At 44.6% G+C, this 24,958-nt stretch overlaps 2 protein-coding genes across 6 annotated transcripts in view; both read left to right on the top strand.

The window, feature by feature from the left end:
• The first annotated feature begins 3,818 nt into the window (after window positions 1-3,818).
• TPH1 (tryptophan hydroxylase 1) lies at window positions 3,819-16,612 on the top strand. Of its 2 annotated transcripts, none has more exons than XM_052696954.1 (11): window positions 3,819-3,937; window positions 5,433-5,570; window positions 6,518-6,701; window positions 8,183-8,283; window positions 8,959-9,026; window positions 10,546-10,742; window positions 11,243-11,378; window positions 11,860-11,986; window positions 13,024-13,119; window positions 13,661-13,794; window positions 14,080-16,612. In XM_052696954.1, exons 1-11 carry the CDS (start codon window positions 3,869-3,871, stop codon window positions 14,252-14,254), a joined length of 1,425 nt encoding a protein of 474 aa, XP_052552914.1. In that variant the 5' UTR covers window positions 3,819-3,868; the 3' UTR covers window positions 14,255-16,612. The 2 variants fall into 2 exon arrangements, with proteins under 2 accessions (XP_052552914.1, XP_052552915.1); XM_052696955.1 differs by lacking the exon at window positions 3,819-3,937 and adding an exon at window positions 4,127-4,284.
• A 259-nt stretch (window positions 16,613-16,871) lies between these two features.
• The window catches only part of SERGEF (secretion regulating guanine nucleotide exchange factor), a 129,045-nt gene continuing 120,958 nt past the window's right edge, over window positions 16,872-24,958 (top strand). For 3 of the 4 annotated variants that reach the window (XR_008209826.1, XM_052696957.1, XM_052696956.1), the window contains exons 1-8: window positions 16,872-16,985; window positions 18,027-18,165; window positions 18,822-18,977; window positions 19,284-19,378; window positions 20,796-20,856; window positions 21,172-21,285; window positions 21,587-21,649; window positions 24,712-24,870. Coding sequence is in view for 3 of the 4 variants with exons in the window: in XM_052696957.1 (XP_052552917.1) it covers window positions 16,962-16,985; window positions 18,027-18,165; window positions 18,822-18,977; window positions 19,284-19,378; window positions 20,796-20,856; window positions 21,172-21,285; window positions 21,587-21,649; window positions 24,712-24,870 (811 nt within the window). In the remaining variant the exon portion in view is untranslated. The remainder of the gene's footprint in view (window positions 16,986-18,026; window positions 18,166-18,821; window positions 18,978-19,283; window positions 19,379-20,795; window positions 20,857-21,171; window positions 21,286-21,586; window positions 21,650-24,711; window positions 24,871-24,958) is intronic. The other variant, XM_052696958.1, reaches the window with a different exon arrangement.

Below are 24,958 nucleotides of genomic sequence, written 5' to 3'. Positions count from 1 at the left end.
CCCCATCAGACAACAGCTGTGTTTGAAAAAGAAGATTAGTGATAACATTCACTGGTGAAAGCATGGCAGAACCTGGTTTCTCCCCTGCCCCAAAGAGCATCCTAACTAGCTGATGGGAGAATTCCCCTGTTGAAAGCTGAGGCTTTTAGATCTGTGCATTTTCAGACAAAATTGAAAAGTTTTTGGATTTTGTATCTGTTGAACTCCCAGCCATGAAAAAAAAAAATAAAAATCTGAAACATAATGATAAGTTTTCTCTTTTAAGTCAAAAGCTGGGATACTGAGGATCAGATCTGAAAGTGAATGGAAATGAGTGCTGCTGGTTAGGTGTTGTTATGATCCATGCTTCGTGAAGATGAAAATCAAGTAGAAGAAAATGAGTTAGATTTTCAGGCACCAGGACATGACAGCATCTATAAAACACGAGCAGAATATGAAGATCTGTAAAAGCTGAACTGAAAAGAAATGACTTCTTCCAGCACTTGAAAGGAGATTATAATTAGGAGGAGGAAGAACAACTTTTCACATGGTCTGACAGAGATAGGACAAGGGGGAGTGGCTTTAAGCTAAGAAAGGGGAGATTGAGGTTAGATGTCAGGAGTAAATTCTTTCTTCAGATGGCAGTGAAGCACAGGCTGCCAGGGAGGCTGTGGATGCCCATCCCTGAAGGTTGGATGCCCCTTCAAAGCCAGGCTGGATGGGGCCTGAGCAGCCTGAGCTGGTTGGGGCAACCCTGCCCACAGCAAGGGGGCTGGGACAGGCTGGGGCTGAAAGGTCCCTTCCAACCCAAACCACTTTATCATTCCGTGACTGGTGGACATCTTCAGGAAATGACTGAACTCCCTCTCTTCATTCTTAGTTCTGGCAAATTTAGGACTTTTTAAATAGTTTCAGAGGAATGCATGATGATGTTCATCTTCACTCTTCCCTGTGACTTCCATAGTGCTTGCCAAAATACTCTGTGGTTCTTGGATATGGCTTGTTAATTAATGGAAAGACAGAGGGTTGTGATTAGAATGTGTTTTGGCTTTTTTTTTTTTTTTTTTCCTGGGGAAGGTAATTATGATAAGGGCAGACTTAGTTATAAATCGCATTAAACCTGTTTTGTTCAGGGATTTAAAACTTTATACCTTTCTCAGAAAAAGGTATAAAGTAGTCACATTGCCTCAGGCAAATGCTCTGGTTGGAAAGGGAGATGGCTGGACCAGTGAAGCCCAGAGGATGGCTGAAGATGTTTCTATCCCAGCAGTGATGCTGTAAAATTACCACCTTGGAGATTAGAGCACTTTCTCCTGCCAGTCAGGGAGAAGGGGTAATTCACACTGGTGACCTTGATGGGATTGAGCCTTAGGGCTCACTGATTCTCTCCTTCAGTGCTGCAGCATCTGAGCTGTTAATCCCACTTTTCAGCAGAAGATTAACATCTGCAGCTCATTTCTCTTCTGATTTTCCTTGGCTCTTGCCACATCAGTTATGATGAGTGGTTTTGTTGAACAAAATCACCCTCTCATTCTGTCTCTCTCTTTCCCCTAGCACTGGAGCATTCAGGAACCCCTGCGCTGCATTGGGGTTTTTGTTTTCTTTGTTTTAATCTCCATAGACCACCTCTCTCCCAGGGTTGGTGAATGGAAAGCTTGTCCTGTGTCTGGAAAGATGTAACAGCTGAGATGAGCCCCTACTTATTTTACCTATGCCCTATGGAGAGCTCTTCCCCATGGGAGGAAAGGAGATGAGGCACTGAAGGTTTATGTTGGTCCGTTTCACAGAATAGCAAAAAAAGGAAAGTCTCTTTACTATCAAGGGCAAAGTCTGGATGTGCGACAGCCTCTGTTAACTCTTATCAGCCTAAATGTTTCCCTATGCATTTATCTACAACTGCGTTCCTGGAGCTATTTCCATGAAGGGCCAAGTAGGCATGGGACTTCTCTCTCTGCCACCCCCTCTCACTTGGAGCCAGAGGCTGCTGAGGAAAGGAGGATTCATTTAACAGGAGGAATTACGAGCGGATAATGTAATTGAAAGCCAGCTCTTGGAGCATTCACGGTTGCTTGGTGCCAGTGTGACAGGTCTCATGGCAGCCCTGCTTGACAAAACGTTGCCTTGCAAAACGGTGATCAGCTTGACCCACTTCTGAGCAGGGTCAGACCTGCATTTGATCCTCTGGTGCCGATCATCTGTCTGGAGGGCTTTGCATGTATGAGAGGCTATATGTGAGAAATCTCTGGTGGGCTTAAAAAAACGAAAATAAAAATCACAGTATTGCCTTCTGCTGTGACACAAGGAGAGGGCTGTTTCCCTGTGCCCCAAGTTCTCTTTGTCCTCTCCAATTCCTTCCTGCTGCAGGGTCCCTCAAGGCTTCTAACATCCTGCTGAGAGCCTGTGGCCTCTCTCCGTGTCAGTGCTCCTGTTCAGCAGCTCCTGTTCAGCTCTATGCCAGTTCAGATGCTTTCTGGGTCACTCTTTACCTCCTAGGGTGAGGTGGGCAGCACTGCAAACGTGGTAATATTCTTTGTGCTGCACTCTACACTTACCTGCTGGTGGCTTTGCTGTGCCATGTTGCTCTTCTCTGTCATGGGGGCCAAGGCTACTGTTCTGACATAGTAGGTTATGCTGCTGGCTTTGGAGTGAAACACAGTTCTCATCCCAAGCGATCTGTGCGTGCACAGGACCTGGAAGCCAATTGTAGAGAGCAGAGCAGGCTCCAGTGAGCACCCAGTGAGGGCAGGCTATAATTGAGTCAGTTCATGCTGCACGCTTCTGCCTTTTCAGATCGTAGAGCATCAGCTGTGGTCAGTGAGGGCTTCTTGCTCAACCAGTGAGCTGAGTTTAATCAGTTCCACGAGATTCTGGGTGCCCAGGTTATCTTTTTATGTAATGAGCTGTTTTCATGTTAGGTTAAATTTCCTTGGCTGTTGCTGTGCTGCTTGCCTTGAAGCAGCTGTTGGAGAAAAAAGCACAGTTAAAGCGGTCTGAACTCAACTGTCTTCTGACAGTTCTGAGGAAATGAGAACTGTATTTTGTGTTTTCTTTGGAAATACTATGAGGGATGAGCTCAGCATTTTGATAGAAAAGAAAACGGGCAACGGAGCTGGCTGCTGTCAGGGAGCACCCAACCAGTAAAAGATGCTCACCTGCATCTGCAGGGCTACCCAGGGCGTAATGCCAGCAAGTCACAGCAGAGCGATGCCGGTCCTTGTTGCTGTGTGCGATGGGTCAGGGAGAGCCGGTGGAGCAGTCATCTATCACAAGCACCTTGCTGAGCCTTGTTTGCAGATTCATGATGAATATCGTATCTCATATGTTTAAGATTCTGCATAAAAGTGATACGAACTGTTTGCTTTTTGAGTCAGCTTGTATGATAGGGAGAGCTGTTCAGCGAGCAAGAGGGGAAACCGTCCGGTGTAGAGCTAAGACATAAAGAAAAGGCAGTACTGTGTGCTGTATGAAAAGGAAAATCAAGGCACCCGGTCATGAAATGTATCCTGTTCCCAGCTGGAATAGGTTGGCTTTTCCAGCTTCATTGCAACTTAGGGCCGTGCTCATTCAGCCCTGCAGTGTTGGAGGGCTGCACCCCTAAAGCCTCTGAGGGGTTTCGCTCCCGGGGAGCGCTTTGCCTTCAGCTGAGTAGCGCAAATCCCCTCGTTCCACGTCTGACCCGAGAGCAAACAGCGGGCACGGGCGCGCGCAGGGTGCGATGAGGGAGTGGGAGAGGAAGGAGGGAAAAACCACGGCGGGCTCCCGCAGCCCTCGCCGGGCGGCCCCTCCTGCCCCCGCCTCCTCCTCCGCCCCGCGCGGGGGGATTAGGGCCGGCTCTCCCCTCCATAAAGCGGCCGCCCGGCCGGCCCTGCCCATCCCGTCGCAGGGCGCCATGCAGGCCGTGACCCGGCGCGGCGGTTCTCTGGAGGGGGCGCCGTGCCCGCGGGAGGCCGGCGGGCAGGTGAGCGGCGCGGGGCGGGCGGGCCGTGCTGCCCTGGGACGGAGGTCCGAGCGGGGCTGGGGGCGGCCCGTGCTTCTGGAGGAGACGGGGAGAGGCATGTCGGCACGGGTCGGTGATACGGCACGTGGAGGAAAAAAATCAAACGGGCAACAAAAAACAGCTTGGCAAAGGCTTGGGTCTCTTGTCAGAACAAAACTCCTGCCAAGATCTTCGGTGGGGCTGAAAAACGCGCCTGTAAGGTGATGCTGAGTTACAGCCACCTGTAGGGTCACATGTCTTCATCCTTCCCTGCTAGGAAGGGTGTGAGGAGTGCAGCGAGAAAGCAGCCAGCTGCGTAAGGAGTACGGGTAATGGCAGTCTGTGACAAATACCCGATTGAAAGGTGTTCCGGTGTTCAGCTTTCAGCTCTGCAATGTACTTTCCTTCAGACAGGTGCTTTTGGGTAATTTTAAATGTTGGATACCTACCGATACAAAGAACTGAGCTGCTAAGTATCCATCCTGTGGGGAGTAATGTTTTCCTGGGGGGGGAAGGGAAGAGATTGCTATGGGCTTCAGGAGGAGCAGTTTTTATCCAGAAAGCACTTAATAGCTTTTTGAACTTGAAAGGCCCTCTTTGCGTGCTTTCATGAAGGCAAGTCATGTTGATGCCTTCATGGTCAGTTAATACAGCACAATAATGATTCCTTGCCACCATACCCTCCTAAGGGCTGGCAAGTGATGGCACATGAAGGAAGGGTGTCAGGCATGATTAGAGCTCAGTTACTGATAGGGAATATAGTGAAACTGGAGGAGTTGCTTTTGCGTTCGCATTTGCTCTGGTCCTGCACCAACATGGTGGCTGCATTAATGCAGACCTGTTAGCAGTCCGTTCTTGTACTAAAAGCCAAAGATTAATGCTGGTTTAGGGTTAAATGTGCAAATGATGTGCATCTGGCATAGCAGGCATCTGAGTTTCTCTTCTGCAATTTGTTCAAATTTATGTTAGAGGTCACTGGTAGAATTTAGTGTAAGGATACTCTGCGTGGTGTTGTGTTTTATTTGTTTGCCTCTTAGAAATGTTGCTTAATAAATGATGTCACCCAACCCTAAGCACAAAGTTAAACTACTAAAATATAAAATAAGAACACACGTTTTCAGTGGTTTGTCCCAGCTGTGCACCTTGTAACGTTACCTGCAGCTATACTAGATCTCATGAGCTGAAGGCAGTGATCCTGAGTGTGGAATCAAACCACCCTGCTTTTTATAAATCATGTTGAATAATTAGCCCCATGGTTTATGCCTTCAAAATCCACTGTGTGTTTATGATGGACACTTCATTGCTTCTACAGCAGCATCATCCAAGTGGGGTTAGGTTTAAACAAAGAACAGTGTCTGCACTTGGGCAAAGCTAATAACCCATGTATTGTGGGGTTTGGGTTTTTTCTTTTCTGCCCGGAGTAGCCCTGCTCAGCGCCTATTCCTTGTGATCCAGATCCTTGTTTGTTTACGTTTAGCTAAGTAAGTCCAACTACATGATGATTGAAGATAATAAAGAGAACAAAGACCACGTGCCTGAAAGGGGAAGAACTGCCATCATTTTTTCCTTGAAGAATGAAGTCGGAGGCCTTGTAAAAGCTCTAAAACTCTTTCAGGTATGCAATAATTATATTTCTATAACGGATCTACTTTTTGTTTATTATTTTAAAGGTAGGTTTGGTACACAGTGGAATTAATTACATCCGTTTATTAAGGATGTGATTCCTAACGTGCCTCCCGCTTTGCACCCAAAATTATCCACAAACGTACACGTATGCCTCAGAAGTTGGATGCTGGCTTAATGTCTTAAAAACTCTTCTGCACTTACAAAAAATTGGAACAGATTCCTCTTGTTCCTTCATGAAAAAGGATTGCACTCATTGTTTCTGCTGCATGTAAGAAGTGGACTTGCTGATGATACACACCTGGGGTGCTGATGAGCTGCCTGCAGTGCTGCTGTCACTTTGCCTGGCTGGACTGAAGGTGGCAGAGGTAGTGCAGCAGTCCCACTGTGTTCCTTTGACTTTCCTTGCTGTCCTGCAGGGAACGTGGCACTGTCACTGTGCTGTCATTTGGCCCTGCCTGTCTGAGCCTGGGGGTTCCTGCATGATCCTGGTGTAAGACGTATGATTAAATCGTTTTTCAAATAAAAGAAAAGTGAAGTTCATGTCTGGAAAATGACTGCTTTTAAATCCTTTGCTTGTGAGATAATTCCATGGCAATGTGATTGGCATTGTTGTGGATTTCCCTAGACCAAGTCACTGATCAGCTTCCTATGGGCAGGATGAAAGAAAAAAGGTCTGTGAAATTAAACATCCTTAGTGTGTTTCTCTTCAAATGAAACCAAAATAACTCAAAGTCTTTCATTTTCTTTGGAATAGGTGGCTTTTTAAAAATCAGTTTCACCACTAGCAAAAACCAGGCTACTACCAGGAGAGCCAATTAACTAAAATACCTTCATGTAGGTGGTGAATATGCTGTGTCAGCAGAATACTTTTGTTTTTAAAGAATGAAATTTAGATTTTAGTCGTTCTGCTTGAAAACATTACCTCTTACAAAACAGGAAAAGCATGTGAACCTGGTGCACATCGAGTCACGGAAATCCAAGAGACGAAATTCGGAGTTTGAAATCTTTGTTGACTGTGACAGTAATAGAGAACAACTGAATGAGATCTTCCAGCTCCTCAAATCCCACGTCAGCATCGTCTCTATGAACCCAGCAGAGCATTTCAATGTGCAGGAAGATGGTAAGTACAGGGGGCAGCGCTGGTAAAGAGAAGGCATTACTGTTCTTCTCAGTGTGCTGATTTGAAACCTTTTTACTTTGTCTGTATGTGCACATGCATAGTGCTATGGGTAGCTCCGGACAGCTATGGGTAGCTGTTAGCTTTGTATTTCTGTGCCATCGCTGCATGGTTTGGTTGACACGAGCAGGGCTTTGTTGCCTGGTGTCTTCTAGAAGAGCTGGCTGTTTGGCCATCTGCTCTCCTGGCTTTTCTCAGCACAGTATAACTACTGTAAGTGGGGGTCCCTGCACCAGCAGAGACTGATGCAGGCCACTGTGATGTTGCCACATTCGGGCAGAGTCTGACTGAGGGCTGGGCTGGTGCTCCATGACATCAGAGGTGCCATACTGATATACACCAGTTAAATTCGGGTACTGGACGGTGTGGGAGATGGGTTCTGCCATTTCCTCATGCAGCTCTTGACTTAAAGACTTTTTTTAAAACGTTTTTCATATTATGTGGTTGCTTATATCAGTGTGATAGAGAAGGGGGGCTTCTCCAAAATAATTGGAGATGCTTCAAATCTTGTTCATATTTGCTCTTAGACTATGAAGTGCTCAGAACTCGGGGCAGCACAAAATCAGTGTCATATTTTTCTCAGCCACCATGCTTGGCACAGGCTAGTAGGCATGAAAAGGGAAGATCTGGTGTTTGCTTGGTAAAAGTTTCTTATTCTAGCTGTAGGAAAGGAGAATCTCAATCTGAACAATTTCCCCATCCTTACTAAGGAAACTGAGGAGCATTAGGAGAGAAAAAAATCCTTTGGTAGTTACAGTGTATTAGCAGCCGTGCCAAGAGCTTGTTAAAAGCTTTTTGACTAAAAACCAAAACAACACCAAAAATCGCCTCCAAAGGAATGAACCCCAAAAATCCTCAGTAGTGAAATTAATTATGCGTCTCTCTGAGGCTACATGGCTGAAGCTGCCTCCTTCTTTTCCTCTTCCCTCTGTAAAGCCTGATGTTTCTGGAGCACATAAGCACAGAGCAGAGTTTCTTGTCAGTGAAGCAGGATGGGAGGATTCTAACCTTCTCCACTCTGTCCAAGGACTGCATGAAAATCAGTTCTCTTGCTCCTTTACGTGCTTTGTGCCCTGGAAGGCTGTGCACAAGGAGGCCTTTGCTCCGTGGCAGCCATTAGCTGCTGCTCTAACATTAATACTAACAACAGTCAGGGCCACTGAGAACCCATATTAACTGTTTCCTCCCCAAATCTTCTGATTTGGAGTATGCTGTGCAGTCTGTGGGCAAACTGGCAGTGACAGAGGAGGAAGTATGAACTGGAGGCTGGTGCCAGATAGGCAGCAGGCTCCCTTGTCCTGTTTGTAACCCTTTTAATTTATAGATTTTGCCTGTAACCGCCATAGCCAGACTTGAAAGTAGCATTTCCTCCGTCAGCACGCTTGGCATTATTAATAACCTTGTGGATTCCATGCGTTCCGTAGAGATGGAGAACATTCCCTGGTATCCAAAGAAGATCTCAGATTTGGATAAGTGTGCAAACCGAGTGCTGATGTACGGGTCCGATTTGGATGCTGACCATCCAGTAAGTACCTTACCCCTTCCATGCACAACGCTCAGTGAAAAGTACATTGTGGAACTCGCTTTTAAGACATGAAGCGTTTCCTCCTCTCTCTTGTTCCCTCCGCAGTGTCTCTGGGGGTCTAAGAACCTTCTCGTGGGGGTTTCATGTCTTTTCCTAGTTCAGGCAAGGCTGGTACTGAATGTGGCTCCTATGCCTTTCTGTGAAGCTTGCTCATGTAGAGGACTGGGGCTGGGCCCTGAGCGGTCACATAAGTACAAAAACAAAATGCTGTTGTGAGACAGGCTTGGTTTTTCCTCTCTATTTCTTCCTTACTACAGGTGGAGCAAACTAATTAGAATTTGCACGGTACAAATGGACAATTTCTTTCGTAATTTGAAATAAGCAAGAGAGTGACCAAGTTTGTGTATATACTAACGTGTCTAAAAGGAGCCTTGTCTTCTGAATATATACTGCATGCATAAAACCACTGATGCTTTCTTTGAATTGACATATTTGCTTATTTTACAGTTAATAAACATTTCAATCTACAGCTATGAGGTTCCTCTCCATCTTATATAGTATACTTTAATATTTACCACTGAAGAACTTTCAAGTATCTTGCTTTAAATTAACTTATATACTACAGCTTGCAAACCCATTTAACTTTGCTTTTTCTTTCCTCCTCACTCTCCCCAGGGTTTCAAAGACAATGTCTATCGTAAGAGGCGAAAGTATTTTGCAGACTTGGCTATGAACTACAAGCAGTAAGTTCAACTTCTTCCAGCGAAAGCCATCTAGGTGCTTTGAAATAGCAACAGAGTGGACTGGTACATGTTCCCTGGGCTCAGATCTCACTGAGATACACTTGTCTCAGGAATCAGAGCTAGAAGGATAAAGTGAAGGGAGATTTAATGCAAGATTTAAAGGTTGATCTAGGTAATGCAAGATTAAAAGGTAGATCTAGGCCACCTTACAGCTTCCTGGGTCTCTAGTCAGTCTGAGAATCAGCTCACGGCTGCATAGGCATTGTGGTATCTGTGGCAGCACTAATCCCCAAACAGGCAGCAATGTCAGCATGGGCTTCCTGCAGTGGGGTGTGTTAAGGCACTGGGTTCTCTCCCCCCTTTTCTGGAAATGGGTGCAGCAAAGGAAGGGAGTGGGCAGCACATCTACACAGCTGTCTGTCCAGGACATGCATACGCTGCCAGGGCTGATCTCCTTTGCAAAGGAGAGGAAGGGGAGGAAAAGTTGCTAGACAGCCCGTTGACCACTGAGTTATAAACTCTCTGGGCAAGTGTTAATACTTGAGTTTTATTTCCTGGTTTAGAATAGAGCATGCGATGCGTAGATAAGAATTCTGTGAAATGGAATTCAAAGAGCTTCTGTCTTTAGAGATTCTGCTTGGGGGAGGGAGCTCTTAAAGCTGGAGGAGTTTCATAGCCCAGCGCTAAACATTTTTTTCTGAACATGTTTTTTGCATTACTGTTGCCTGTGTGAATATTGACACCAAATTCCTCAACTGGGAATGACTTAGAAATGGCAGATATCTAGAGCTTATGGCTCTCTGTGTTCATGCAGCTGGCCACCACAGCATGCAGGCAGTTACTGCAGATGTGTTGTTAACAGAGCTTTTTTTGGGAAAGCAGCAGCCGTGCTGGTTATCTAGCTGGCAGTGGAGGCAATGTATGACACTCCAGTTGCTTTCAGCAGCCTTTAAATCACAGCCTTGCTCTAATCTACTTTAATCAAGGTCCTAAGGGTTGATTAGGATGGACCACAGTCGATATATTCAGGCAGACACTTGTCTCCTCTGCACGGCAGCATGATTTTTACCTAACATGCATGTTTAGTTTCTTCCACTTATTGTGCTGCTAATTTAGGGGATTATCTTTTCCTAAAATAAATAAAAAAAGATAGTGGAAAGTTACTGTATACAGACAGACAGATACTACAAGGAAGAAGATGTGTTCCCAGCTCCCAAAACAAAAGATTTTGCAGTTACTGTTTGAACACTTAAGAAACTATTTACACAACTGAAGCTTTCAGACTCCCTTGAAATCAATGCAAGGATTGCTATCTGTTGATTTAGGTGGAAGAGTTAGCAGGCCTAAAAGTTCTCCAGGGCACAGACCTGATCTTACCCACGTACTTGACAGTGTAATGAAATCTTAAGCTTGACCAGCTGTCCCAGCCATATGAATGTTGAACAATAATAGTAAGTAAATGAGTCATCCTTATAAGCCATTTACCAAGGAATGTCCCTTTGTCCTCATCTCCTTGTAGTGGTGACCCAATTCCCAAGATTGAATTCACAGAGGAGGAGATCAAGACTTGGGGGACTGTGTACCGAGAGCTTAACAAGCTTTACCCAACTCATGCCTGCAGAGAGTACCTTAAAAACTTGCCGTTGCTCACCAAATACTGTGGGTACAGGGAAGACAATATCCCCCAGCTGGAAGATGTGTCCCGCTTCCTGAAAGGTAGGGTATTAGTTTTCTCTCACATGGAGAAGAACTAAAGTCCATTGCAGATCACACTGTTACTATGTGGGCACAAAAAAAAGATTCTTGGTTTTGGCTTGGAAACCTAAAAGCAAAATGTTTGCTTGTATTCATTCTGGTCATTTAAGAGGCTTTTTGGCCTCTCTGTTTTTAATGTATTATGTCGTGAATATATGCAGTGATGGTTTGGGGGGCCATGCTAACTCTAAAGAGACTTAGGACTGGTTAAAGTGATACTTAACTGTATTCTGTTGGTTGTAGGCATGAAATCTTAAGAAATCCACCTACGCAGAGGTAGGGACACTTCTACTGAATGTTGGCCATCCTCAAGATTAGGCCTAAATTTTCTAGTCATGCCTATTTTTCCATGTGCTCTTAAGCCAAAGTAGTGATGTGGATCTTACCCCGTTTGTAGCAGAGATGGGAACATTATGGACTTCTACTTTAAACTAACATATATTTTCTCCACTCCTTGTTAGAGCGCACAGGTTTCACCATTCGCCCTGTTGCTGGGTATCTGTCACCCAGAGACTTCTTGGCAGGATTAGCATTCAGAGTTTTTCACTGCACACAGTATGTTAGACACAGCTCGGACCCTCTCTACACACCAGAGCCGTGAGTAGAATGAAACGTGTGTTTCTGAGTATTGCTACCCAATACCAAGCTACTTAAAGTCTGTTCAAGAATACCAGCAAGAAAACTTATTTTCAAAGGTGCTGCAGACTTCAGTCTTCGCACTGAATGTAGTGATGTTTTAGCATACTCAAGTGCCACCTTCATAAGCATGGGATTATCAGGAGAGCATGTAATTGGAGGACTCTTGCAGTTGTCATCGTGGGCAGTTTAAAGTTCAGTTGGAACTGTGTTCTTAATATTAGACACCTTCATCTGCAAACTGGAGCAGCTGTACTTCTGTAGAAATGGGGTGATGTGCTTTTAGCTAAACCTGATTTGATACTTCTTTGTATTTGGGATATTGTTCAGATAATGAAGTTTCACACAAGACACTGTTTAGTGTGTTTAGTGGTGCTACTTTTTCTCTCCATCACAAAGAAAGATGAGATTTCTTTTTTTTTTTTTTTTCCCTCTTTTCCAGTGATACCTGCCATGAGCTCCTAGGCCATGTCCCTCTTTTGGCTGAACCCAGTTTTGCTCAGTTCTCCCAGGAAATTGGTCTTGCATCACTTGGGGCATCAGATGAGGCTGTCCAAAAACTGGCAACAGTGAGTGTTTCAGTGCCCAGTGATCCCACTTAAAGCTTGGAGCTTCAATTCAGCTGATCCCTCTAGCTCTAATTAATTTGGAGATTCATTTCAACATTAGCTGCACCAGCTGCTACACCTGACTCTTAGCTTTAGAGCATAGAACAAGTTTCCATGCTAGGAAAAAAATACATTTTAAGAATGATGTGACAGGTATTTTTCTTACTTCACATAGGTCAAGTAAGTATGCAACTTCTAGGGGTAGATAACTTCTTCCAGCTTGAAATTCTGTGGTCTGTTTCCTCCAGAAAATATCTTCCTACTTCTGAAAACATAGATTAGATATAAAAACATTGAACTGTTACTTCAGTGTGTAAAATGAATTGAAATGTTGTGTTTTCACTGAATGTGAAACTAGCACTCGGTACATTTCAGCCAAGAAGTTCAAATAAATAATCTTAGTTCTGGGATAACAGTTTCTTGATACATTGACAGAAATACTGAAAGGTGAAAACTTTACATGAAAAATAATTGATTCCAGTTACAAAAGAACTGCCAGTCATAGCTAGTGGTAAAGCTTCTGCTACCTTTAGTGAGACCAGAAGTAAAGCATCTAAGAAAATGGCATTCCTTGCCACATACCTGCAGGAGTCCTGAACATCAGGAAACTGAACATCTTTAACATTTTAGACCACTAAGGAACAACCTGTATTGGATTGATGCTTTCAATTGTTGAGGTCCTGTCTATCTAGTGTTTCTTTTAAGCCGAATCTCTCGTGTCATTACAGTGCTTCTCAAAACAGATTGAATTGCCACATTTCTACTGGGATGAGCAGCTTCTGTCCCAGCTATGTCATCAGACTTTCTTATTAGAAACATATAATCCTATGGTTCTTCTCTCTTCTATTTAGGTTCCCTTCGCTTTAGATATCTGAGAACGATAACCAAGTAATGGCTTGCAGGTGTTTGATACTTCCCGAGAGTAGAAGGGCCCCCATCTAGTTCACCACAAAACCTTTGCTGAAGGATAAATTATTTTACTCCCTTCTCTGTTTCAGTGCTACTTTTTCACTGTAGAGTTTGGCCTGTGCAAGCAAGAGGGACAACTAAGAGTTTATGGGGCTGGCTTGCTCTCTTCTATTAGTGAGCTCAAGGTAAGAATATCCACTGCTTACTTCCCTCTTTACTTGGCTCATACTTGAGTATTTTTGTCGCTGTTCTGCCACGTTTATTTATCAGGTATAATTCTTAACAATATTTATTCTGAATATACCTACTGTGGGGATGACTTCTAGGTGAGTTCACTGGGGTTAGTCACAGGGCAGTGTGCTTTTGGGTATGTGCTGAGTAGCTCCTGTGTCCTTCTGAGGAAGCAGAATGAATGATTGATGTACGTTCAGTTCCAAGTAACCTGTTTTCAGAAAAAGACTCTACTGTTTTAACCAGATTCTGAAAATATTGTTCTTGTTTAAAAGCAGCTTTGACCCGTATTGGCAGAACACAGTCCTTTAGAGATAACGTTTGTTATGCTTAAGCCATTGTTCAGCTGCAGACATGTTTTAAGAGGCAATGCACTAAATATGGTCTCACCTCATCTTTTTTTTAATTCACTTTTTAATCTGTATCATCTTCCTTGTGGATTCTTTTGGTGGCGATATTCCTCTGGCACATGATAACACATGATGTGTTACTTAGCACTCGCTCTCTGGCAGTGCCAAAGTCAAGCCTTTTGATCCAAAGATCACCTGCAAGCAAGAATGCCTCATTACAACTTTCCAGGAGGTTTACTTTGTTTCTGAAAGCTTTGAAGAAGCAAAGGAGAAGATGAGGTACGCTTTTTCTTGACTTCCTGTGTTTCTCAGAGGCAGCACCAGATCCTTTCATTCTTATCACAATTTTATAATAACCTTTTATGGGGCTGAAAAGCTGAGTTTAATATTTAATTGGTCTCCCATGTACTGGATGGGAGAGATGATGAACTTCGTAGTAATTATAATGATCATTAAGAAAGTAAGTGATTTGAAAAGTCATTACTGATACTGACTGCACACAGAGGATAAGTTTGTCTTCTGGTTAAACTTCCTCTTTATTTTTTTTTTTGTTTGCTTTAATAGAGAGTTTGCAAAAACCATCAAACGTCCATTTGGTGTGAAGTACAATCCATATACTCAAAGCGTGCAGATCCTGAAAGACACCAAGAGCATTGCCAGTGTGGTGAACGAGCTGCGTCATGAGCTGGACATTGTCAGCGATGCCCTCAGCAAGATGGGCAAGCAGCTGGAAGTTTAACAGTCCCATCATTTGCGTTGTGCGCTCAGCAACTCTTTCTTTTCCCCACTTGTCTCTTTCTAGGCACGTAACGTCTTGTATGCAGAACTTTCCTTTACTAATGGAAGAGTGAATAGCCTGTAAAGATAATCACTTTAACTCACTTTAACTTATTTTTCTGTTTAAAGTCCCTTGCAGAATGTATTTCCTTCACCTCCATTCCCTGCGGATAAAGTCCTGGTGTTGCCTTGGAGAAGCTAGCAGAGGAAGAGAGAAATCACTAGGCTGGAGCAAAACTGTGGTCTGTGGATCAGGGCTAGGATCAGATGCTTCAGAGAGTGGCTCATGAGGCAACTGTAGAACAATTTGGCACAGGGAAATGTCTTTCTGATGCTAGTAGCCTGTGCTGCTAATTTTGCAGTAGTGTAGACCTCATAACATAGAAGCTATAGTAATCAGTGCTTCTTTGTGCTATTAAGTTTAAATATTCCGGTTCAGAACTTGAATGATTACAGCTCAGGTACCGGGACACAAATATCTGGAAGTTTGTTATGACAAAATGGAGGGGTCATACCTCCCTTTCATAGGGATCATTCTTGCTCCCAAAGAGTTGCAGCTGTACTGAGTGGCCTGTTTCTAGTAAAACACAGAGGTACAGAGCTATTATGTGAAAGCCTAACTGATTATTTCAGGAGATTTTCTGTCACCTCAAAGAGCTTGGACTTTTGTTGCTGTCCATGGTGTTACACCTGAGGGAAGACACTAAGGAAATATCATTTGCCTTTTCCCTCGCTGAATAAATGTAGCCAGGATTATAGCAAGCCATCAGGTTCTGACTTAGCACAAAGCCTAAAACCATTTCAGAATTACAGTCCTATATCCAAAGTAGTTTCACAGGACTAAGAGAAGCCCAGTGCTAAAGTAACACCAGAATTTAAAATGAGGGCCAAAGTTTGTAGTCTCCTAGACATCCCATTGATTGCTTTATTAACCTTGCAAACTGCATGAAGATAAATTTAGCTTCTTCCTTGCTAGGCCTGAACACTTGTATTCCCCATCAAGCAAATAAGTGAAAGGTAGAAATATTTGATGGAAATCTCCATCCCTGGAGGCATTCAAGGCTAGGTTGGATGAGACTCTGGGCATTATAATCTGGTGGGTGGTGACTCTGCAGGGGATTAGAAGTGGGTGGTCTTTAAGATACCTTCCAACCCAATCCATTCTGTGACTGGGATCTTGTGGCTATGAACACAAATATTTATACTTTCAGCTATGAGATTTTATTCTAAAGAACTCTTTATGAATGTTGGGAAGCGGTGTCCTGCTGAATTGTCTGTATAGCATAGCAGTAAAGTTGCCTGATTTCAGGACTGCATATTTCCAAGCATCCTGTAGAGCTGTATGGAGCTGTACTGTCTGCTGTTGCTGCCAACCCTGTCTATGAAGTTAATTTATGCATGTGGATGGTGTAATAAATTTGAATTGATGATTTGTGAAGTGCAGGGTATATTTAATAGCACCCTAGACCCTGGTTCTCCATATGTGGTTCCTATGAGAAAATCCAGCTTGCAACTGTGGAGGTCGCTGGAAAAATGAACTGGAATCTTAAATACGCTGGTCCAAGTCCTTTGGGAATCGGAAAGGACTTTCAAGAACCTCTGTTCTTGGCCCTCCCCTTGTTTCATATGCCTTCCCATAAGCTGCATCTGCTTTGTAAGCCATCTTTCCAAATACATTCACTATTTAAATCCAGTCTAGATGATTCTCCTATGACTTTATTAATCCACCATTGCTATTATTTTTTTCTAAGAACATTTTGGATGCATGAAAATGTGGTCTACAGCTTACATTACACTTTTAAATAGATGTTAGGATCTTCCTCGTTCTGAAGAAGAAACCTTCTCTTTGAAGTAGTAAGGGAAGATGTATTGTCTGCTTCTGTGCTAACAGCAACCATTCAGCTGCATTTTAGAAACGATAAGGTTGTTACGGTGTTGGAATACAGGTCTGTGTTACTTGAAATCTTTGAGCTACACTGTGAGCCGCAGACCTCACACCTGCTGCATTAGCACGGGTACTGCTGGGGAGAAAACAAACAGGAATGGTGTCTTTATTTGCATCAGTGTAACAAAACATGGCAGCGATGTGCTGCCAGCAATGTAGGGCAGGTGCGTTTTCGCGTTGTTAACAACACGTACCTTCAGCTTCAACATCCAACCCTTCTGGCTAGGTAGAGCATTAACAATTTACATATTTTAAACCGTTGTGGAGGCTTTAAATGTCAACTAAGTAAACGTGTACCATCCTGCTGGAAATGGGTAGAACAGGTAGAATTTTCCTTCACCACTTCAGCAATAAACACAAACCATTCTGACTGAGGCTGCGTGTTTTATACTGCGACAAGGGGTTTTCTGCACCCGTGCCTTCATTCTCTTGCAAACTGCTTCAGTGAGAAGCGATTTGTCTTCTCCCTTCTAAAGGTTTCCGCTGAGGTCTGCGTGATCGGCCGCGGCGCCCAGCCGGGCTGTCTGGATGCAGGCGGGTTGCTTCGGGCTCCGCGTGAGCAGCACGCAGCCACGACGGCACCCAGCCCTTCCAGGCGCAGCAGCCCAACTGAAGGCGCTTCCTCTCCGACCGCCTCCGGGCGGCCGTCCGTGCTGATCCGCAGCCTCGCCCCGTCCCGCCCCGCCTCTTCCTCCCCGGCAGCGGCGAGAAGGGCGCGAGCCCCATGGAGGCGGTGCTCCGCGCGTGGGTAGGTGGGCGCGAGGGCTGCGCGCGGCCGTCAGCCCGCCCTGCGGCCGCGAGATGGCGGCGGGAGGAGGGCGCGCGCCGCGCGGCTCCTCTGGCCGGGCTGCGTGCTGCGGGTCTGCCCGGCCTTTGGCACGAGCGGCGTGAGGACGGGCTTTCGAGCCTTCTAGGGCGGGTAAACAGACGGGCTCTGACAGCCGGTGCCCGCTGGTTTGCTGCTTGTGAGGCGGGAGGAGAGCAGCGCGCTGTGCTGAGGGCAGCTGCTGCCGCCGTTCCGTGCCTCGTCCTGAGGGCGCGCGGAGTCCGCATTGTGTCGGACCTTCTGAGGAGAGTTAGGTGTCTGCCACGCCAGCCAGCGCTGAGAGCAGCCCCTGCCTGGGATCGGAGCAAGTCCTTCGAGGAGCTCTGGGCAGCAGGCGGGGCAGGCTTGTTCCCGCCTCGGGCCTCCACCTGCGGCAGCGCGGGGTGCTGCTCGGGCTCTTGGTCTGCGGTCGTCTCGGTCTCGGAGACCGTAAAGTGGCTGAGAAGCTCCCTGGTGCATCACTGCCGTGCCGCGTGTGTAAAAGCGTGCCGGCACGTTCTTGTTCTGTCCGCTGTAAGGTAGAAGAATCACTTAATGATGGATAAGTGCTTCTGCTTTGCTGCTTTGTGTTCCCGGACGATGCAGCGTGTCGTTGTCACCTCATGGTGCGTTATGCTGGCACGAACAGCACCATTAGCACTGAACAGGTGGCTCTCATTTGTAAGGAGGCCTTCAGCCTTGCCAGGTGTTAGCCTGCAGTCTTAGCAAGCATAATTCCTGTACAGAACAGTGAAATATGGGCTGCAAGGGTGGCCTTAGTGGCAGCAGATCTGAGACGGCCCTGCTCTGTAGTTCTGAGCACCTGTGTGATGGCTGTAAGAGTGAAGATTGTCCTTTGGGAGCAGGTAGTGTCAGGTTAACCCGTGCCATGTTCCCGATGAACCCGGTGGTGCAGGAGGAGAGCTACGTGCATCTCTTGTCGTTAACTTTTTTTTTCCCCATGTTATTTGTGTGTGTTTGAAGGGTGCAAACAGCTATGGACAACTTGGCCTTGGTCATAAAGAGGATGTGCTGGTACCTCAGACACTGAAAGATGTTTCCTGCAAATGTCAAGACATCAGGAGCATCACTGGAGGAGGAGGACATTCTGCAGTTATCACTGGTAAGATCATTGCTCTTGCAAGGAGTGCGTGACTTGAACAGCCAGGAGAAAATGTCTTTCCTTTCTGGTGCGGTGCTGCCACCTATATGCTGCTTCTGTGTCTGAGCAAGTATCAATTCTTAGTTGTAAAACAGGCTCCCCCTGGGCCTATCAACTTAATACTTTGGAGAAATTCCTTTGTTTACTTATCTTCTGTGTCTGTTTAATGACCTTGTGAGGCTAATTTCTAAACCTGTTTGACAGAATAGCTTTTAATACAAAACCGTTACTTGTCCTCTGTTGAGGATGAGGAGGGAAGGAGTCAAATGGGGTGTTATTCAATCTGAAGAAGGTAAGGAACAGGAAATAGCATCTGGTCTTCAGAAGGTTCTGCTCTATGCCATAGTTAACTACGGGAACAAAGGGATATGAGCAGGTGTGAATGGTATGAAATTCTTCTGAAAACAGGTTTTTGTTTTGCTGTATGAGCTGTCCTCCTTGGCTCTTGACATCTGTGCTTACTCAAAGATGTTTCTGGTTCATCAGAAGTAGCTGTCTCTGTGCAATTCAGTGTATTAAATGACACATCATTACTGTCTTTGTTGCAGGATCTCATTGCATATGTGCTTCTCTGTGAATTGAGTGGGATTTTGTTGTTTTTTTTTTAATTATTCCAGGTGCTGGAGAACTCTTTGTATGTGGCCATAACAAAGAAGGGCAGTTGGGATTGAATCACACAGAAAATGTGCTCTGTTTTACACTGTGCGCTGCCCTGTCTGGCTTCTGTGTGCAAGAAGTGGCCTGTGGCTGGGATTTTACAATCATACTAGGAGGTAAGCCCATCTTTGCAGGAGTTGGGGGAGTATGGGGGTGTGGAGAACACGCTGACAGTTCACATTGCTGTTGCTTGTGCACTCTCAGGTTTTAAGCTGCTTGAAAGCTATTGTGTGTGAGCTGCAGACCTTAACATTATGCTGTAAAATCAGAAGTCTGTGGCCTCAGAGACCTGAGAAGGGGAGATGTTAGGTCTTTTTTTTTTTTTTCCAGTTATTTCACTGTTTTTTTGCCTACTGTAATGTTACAATACTTTGCTTTTGCTCAAAGATATCCCGATCACTCTCTAATGCTTTCGTTTGCAGGAGCTGGCCTTGTTCTGTCCTGTGGGTCTAATGCTTTTGGGCAACTAGGAGTTCCCCAGATTTCAGGCCCGTGCTTGATTCCACAAAAGGTCGAGGTAAGGATTTAAAAGGAACTGCTCTATAGCTCTGTGCATTCTGTTGCTTACAGCATTGACAAGGTCTGGTGACCTCAGTGAGCTTTTAAGCCTGACTCTTCAACTGCTTTAAAGGAGTCTATCTGATGAAGTAAATTTACTGAGTAGACAACCAGTGGTGGTCTTTGACCCAGAAATGAAATGCTACAGTTGCTTTCTTTTGTTATGTGAGGGAGCTGCCCACTTACAACAGAAAGTTGTCTTTGTCCTTAGAGCTGAGGGTGTTTCATGTAACACATCTTGATAACATCTGCAGAATGTCTGTTCAGGTGTTGTAAAGTGATGCTAAAGCTACCAAAACCACAGAAGTTTACTTCAGCTGCAGTTTTACCTTGAGTCTGTAAGAGACCAGATAGGTTATACGCCTGCAGGCTGTTCCTACCTTTGCTATACCTCATTCAACATTTGTGACTCACAATTTGAAGGGTGGAACATGTAGAACAAAATAGACCAGCAGTAATCCCCCCTTGGAAAAAAAAACCTGTGTCCAAGTTGAACAAAATTAGTTTGTCAACGAGCTTCCAAGGAAATAGGATGGAGAGTTAGCTAACAGTTTCTCTCTTGTCCACTACCTTCAACTGTAAGTGCTAAAGGCAACAGAGCTGGTGCTGCTCCTGTAGGTTGTGTGGAGATCTGTGGTGATACCTGGAGGTGAGGCACCGCTGTGGGTAGGGAGCTCTGAATGTAGCCTCAAACTGTTTGCATTAAAATGCTCTAAGTGGTAAGAACTGAGACTTCCATACCAAAAAAATCTTCTTTAGTGTTGGCTGTAAGCCTAACAGTGTAAATAAATTTCTCATGGGAATTCTAATTAATCCCTAATTTACACTGTAGCTTCTTACTTGAAGAATGCTAATGAAATGCTTTTACATCCTCTCTGTGTAACGCAAGTGAGAGCAGAAAGGACTCTCAGACAGGAACAGTAGCCTCGTGGTCTATGCCAGTCACTGCTCTGTTGTGATTTTTGGATTTTGTGACAGTCTGGTTATTGTAGGGAAGGAAGGACAGCTATTGGTCCTCTAGTGAGTAGGGCTTTCCTCACCTGATGCACCCAGGAAGCAACAAGGGTACAGAACATCACTCCAGTGTAGTGCCTTGAAAGTGGTGGCAGTGACAGTGTGGACCATTCATTCATCTGAAATATTTTCTTTTGCTTTGTGTCCTTTTAAGTGCTTGGATGGAAGTGAAGCATGGCTGACAAAAGTTAATAGGAACATCTTCTAAAAGCAAACAGTAATACGTTGGTGTGCATTGTGATGTGCAGGCTGGAATCGAGAGCTATTTTCACTGTGCCCCACAAATGTGTTCAGCATATTCTGCTTTTTAGAGGCAAAAATATGAGAAACATTTTTTTTTGTTTGTTTCTTTACTCGAGCAGTCCCTCAAAGAGAAAGTAGTGGGTATTGCTGCAGGACTGAGACATGCCCTTGCTGCTACAGGTAAATATGTTATTGTTTTCTCATTTCTGGAACACATGAAGAGCACTCTTAATGTGTTTTAATGACCTAGATGGGGTGGAAAAATTAAAAAAAAGGGTGAATTTTAGCTACTATTTATACTTGTGCAATGAGACTGTAGTTGTTGTCTAGAAGGATAACCCTGGTAAAGTTTGGTTTTGGCATAAAGAACATGCAAAGCATAATTCGAATCAGTGAAAATGAAAGTGCTTATAAAACTAATTAATTATTCAGTTGAGTTAAGTGATTTTATTGGTGGTGATTGTGTTTTAATCTCTGTGTGTTCACTTTGGGAAGAGAGTGGTTTGGTGTTTCAGTGGGGAACTGGCATGGCATCTCGGGCAAAGCGTGCGCACCAGGGGAAAAGCCTCCCTCTGTTCTGGACTGCAAAGGAACCCTGTGAAATAAAAGGTAATCCTGGAGTCTGACTTCTTTGTCAAGGTGACAGAGCTGAAATATATTTTGCAGTGATATGTAATGTTTCTTTTTATGAAGCTGCTTGGTGTTATAAGTATGGAGCATCTGAAACAGAATCTGTACAAATTCATAATCCACAGGGAACAATGGTGCTGCGTCTTTTAGCACCTGTGACCCAGAAGCAGGGGTTTTCGTTATAAAATTCATTATCATACAATCATACATTGATATAACTTCATGGCTGTGCACAAAATGATATATTTTGTACAAGTTTATAAGACTAATTTTTCCTTAGGCCTGGAAGATGTGAAGGCGAAGAGAGTTGCCGCAGGCTCCTACCATTGTGTGTCTCTTACAGGTAGGCCCTGGGTGTAGGCATAGAAGTCCTTGTCTCAACATATAAGGGGGTTCTGTGCTTTGGAAGTGTCTGTCAGCTTCGGCTTGGCTGATCGGTGTGTTGTGGCATAATGCTGGTTAGCCATCCTGTAGTGGTTTTGGATTCTGGGGCCTTCCATCTTAATAAGACTTGGATTCACTGTGTTCTTTGTATTTTATTCATGGGGTCGGGTATGACACAGCCCTTAGAAATAAGCAAGGCTCTGGGCTCTTAGTGGTTAGAAACTGCAGAGATTTGTGAAAGCACTTGGTTGCATAGATTTCTGCAGCAGGCGTTGCTGCGTCGGGTGACCGAATGGATGAGCCCTGGCCCGAGTGCAACCCTTTGCCAATGGGAAGGAGTGTTATGGGGCTGTGTTGTGAAAGGCTGCTGTGGCTGTCCTCCTGCAACTGGAAAGTTGGCTGTGCTGTGCATGAGCGAGAGGTCTTGTTGGCTCTGCAGTTACAGCGTGCACACACACCTGTGTGAGGTGGTGTAAGAGCTCCAAGCATATTAAAAGCAGTGGGAAACTGCTTTATCACTTAGACATTTGCATAACTTAGGGCATTTGTTCCTTACCCAGTGCTCCTGCTCTGGGTGCTAAGTATCTGGTTGTGCTGGTGTAAGAAAAGTTATTTATTTATTTTTATTTCTTGGCAGACCAAGAGATGGGGAAAGAGAATAGCTTTGCATCTGTAAACTTACAGTTCTAAAATGTGGGAAGTGTATTGAACTGTATGAAAACAAATCTTTACAGAACGTCAGGAGTTCTTTGCAAATATGCAGCCATCTGGTACCTCTGCCATCATCAAATGGAGTGCTGCAGAGCCTGCTTACACTTATGCAGAGATGGAATTGCATGGGGAAACGTTAGATGTGAATTACAGTGAGTTCTGAGATGCAAAGTCTGTATGTGATTAGTGAACAACTGGCAGGACAAATAGAATCTGCTTTGGCTAATTAGCACTTTCTGTGTGTTTAGAGTGAGCAAATCATTGCTTCTTTTTTCTTTTTTTTTTTTTTTTTGAGAGCAATCTATTTGGCAACAGGGCAACCACATCTAACAAAGTAGGTCAAAGCTTTCAATGATATGCTGGTATTGCTGCCCTTCCATCTGCATTAGCTTCTAAGGATGCTTATTTATTTAAGTTACTGTAGAGTGTACTATTTATTAAGTGAGCATCACTGCAGATTTTTTTCTAGGAATTTCCTGCTGAGCAATGCAGTTCTCTTGGGCTCTGTCCCACGAGCCACCTGCTGGTAGGACACTGAACACCAGTCAGCGGGAGGCTTTTGATACAAGGGTTGAAGTGTATTGTTGCAAATGTTATTTTTTCTTTTTATCAATAAATAAAGGGGGCAGGGGGATCTGAATGACACTTTGTGTTGGAGATTTCAATCTCCAGACTTTCTTGGCCTGTGAACATGTACTTGGTGTGTGCATGACTTCTCTTGCTTGCGCAGAATGAACTGACTTCAGGAGGCCTGGCACAGCTCATGTTCTGCTTATTACAGGTTATGTTTTTTTTTTTTAATATGGAGGTCTAGAACCTGAGCTGAATCATCTGATGCTGAAAAGATTGGATTAATGATGATTAGTATCTGCAGAAGGACTCATCTGAACACTTACCTCGTTACTGTCAATTGGCTGTTAGGCTGTGAGCTTCTCCAACTCGTATTGGGGAGCCACACGAAGCAAATGCATGTTTCTGTAAATATAATTATCCCTGTGGGTGGAATCCTGGAGTGTGTACTTGCATAAATGCTTCTTCTGCAAAGAGAGTGGGGGAAGACAGTTACTTACAGAAGTCTCTTAGTAGTTGTATAGTAGTGCTTTCAGACATGATAATACTTTGATTTTGCTTTGTGATGGGTAGTACCTGCTTTACCTACCTGTTCTTAGCTGTGTATCATATTCCTTTAGAAAGTGACTGAGCAGGATGGGGTAGGGAGCATTAGACCATCCCTGCTTTTGAGGATTTACTGAATATGCTCAAGCTGAATTCAGCAGCAGAGTTACAAGTGGAGTTGGGAGCCTGTAGCTCCTGTAAAGAGACTGGGAGACTGTTCAAGTTTCCCAAGCGCTTGAGGGGAGTTGTGTTATTTGCTGCTCTTCAGGTTATCTACTGGACTGAGTCTAAGCTTTGGGCTGGAGGTAAAAGCTGGCCTGCAAGGACAGAGTGGGCAGAGAGGGAGTGCTCAGTGAATGACCTCAAAATACTTAAAGCTTTTTCTCTAAGTTATTTTCTACTTTACTTAGCTCTCTTACCTTTACAGCAAAGGCAAAGTTTTGTGTTTCAGTCATCTTTCAGAAATTCAGAGCAGAAATTAAGCCTGGATGGACCTCAACCTCAAAACCCTGGTTGTCTCAGGAAGTCAGCGTAGCCCTCAGAAAACACATTTTGTTGTTAAAACCCTGGCAAATATTTCTCATGTTCTGATTACAGCTTTTGTGCATGTGGTAAAGAGACCCTCCTTTCCTCAAAATCACTGGGCAGGCTGGTTGTATGGGGACTGCTGAATCATGGCCTGAGCCTCTGATTGATCACCTGAGGTGAGCACTGAGTCAGCCCTGGGAGCACAGGTGAAGGCAATTCTCCTGTGCTGCTGGAAGGGGTGGAGCCTGGCTGCACCTCTCCTAGACCCATTTAAGAGCTGACCACAAGTAGGGAAGGATCTCTTCTGGAGATCCACTCCACTGGAGTTTCCCATACGAGCCCAGGGTAGGGCAAATGCACCTATCATTTCTGTTTCCTGCTTTGGTGTAATAACATCATAGCCAAGCTCTCTGTTATACCATAAAATCTGTATATTCTTTAATTGTACACTGCTATACCGTAACATTGGTATATTCATTAACTGTTCACTGGTCTAGCATTGAATGGGGGGGTTGGTGGCCCTGCATGTGGCTGGGGGGTTTGGAGATTTATGATTCTTGAGGTCCCTTCCAACCCTGGCCATTCTGTGAGCTGAGTCAAGTAATGTATCTGGTGTTGTTCTGTGTGTGTCACTTTCAGCTTATTTTACTTCTTTATCAACTGCAGGTGAAGGACTCCTCTATGTCTGGGGTAGCAACAAACATGGGCAGCTGGTGAGCAAAGAGATATTTCTTCTTGAGCCCAAGAAGATCGACACTCAGTTTTTCTCACATGAAAAGATTGGAGCAGTTTGGAGTGGTTGGACTCACTTGGTGGCGCAGACAGGTAGGATGTGTAAAAAGCAGCCAGATGTGGCAGCAGATCTGCAAATAGCCTACACTGCATGCAAACTGTGATCTTACTAATATTAACT

This window comes from Tympanuchus pallidicinctus, unplaced genomic scaffold (assembly GCF_026119805.1).
Source record: "Tympanuchus pallidicinctus isolate F22 unplaced genomic scaffold, pur_lepc_1.0 scaffold3, whole genome shotgun sequence".
Taxonomy (NCBI): domain Eukaryota; kingdom Metazoa; phylum Chordata; class Aves; order Galliformes; family Phasianidae; genus Tympanuchus; species Tympanuchus pallidicinctus.
This window is presented reverse-complemented; position numbering and strand designations above follow the sequence as displayed.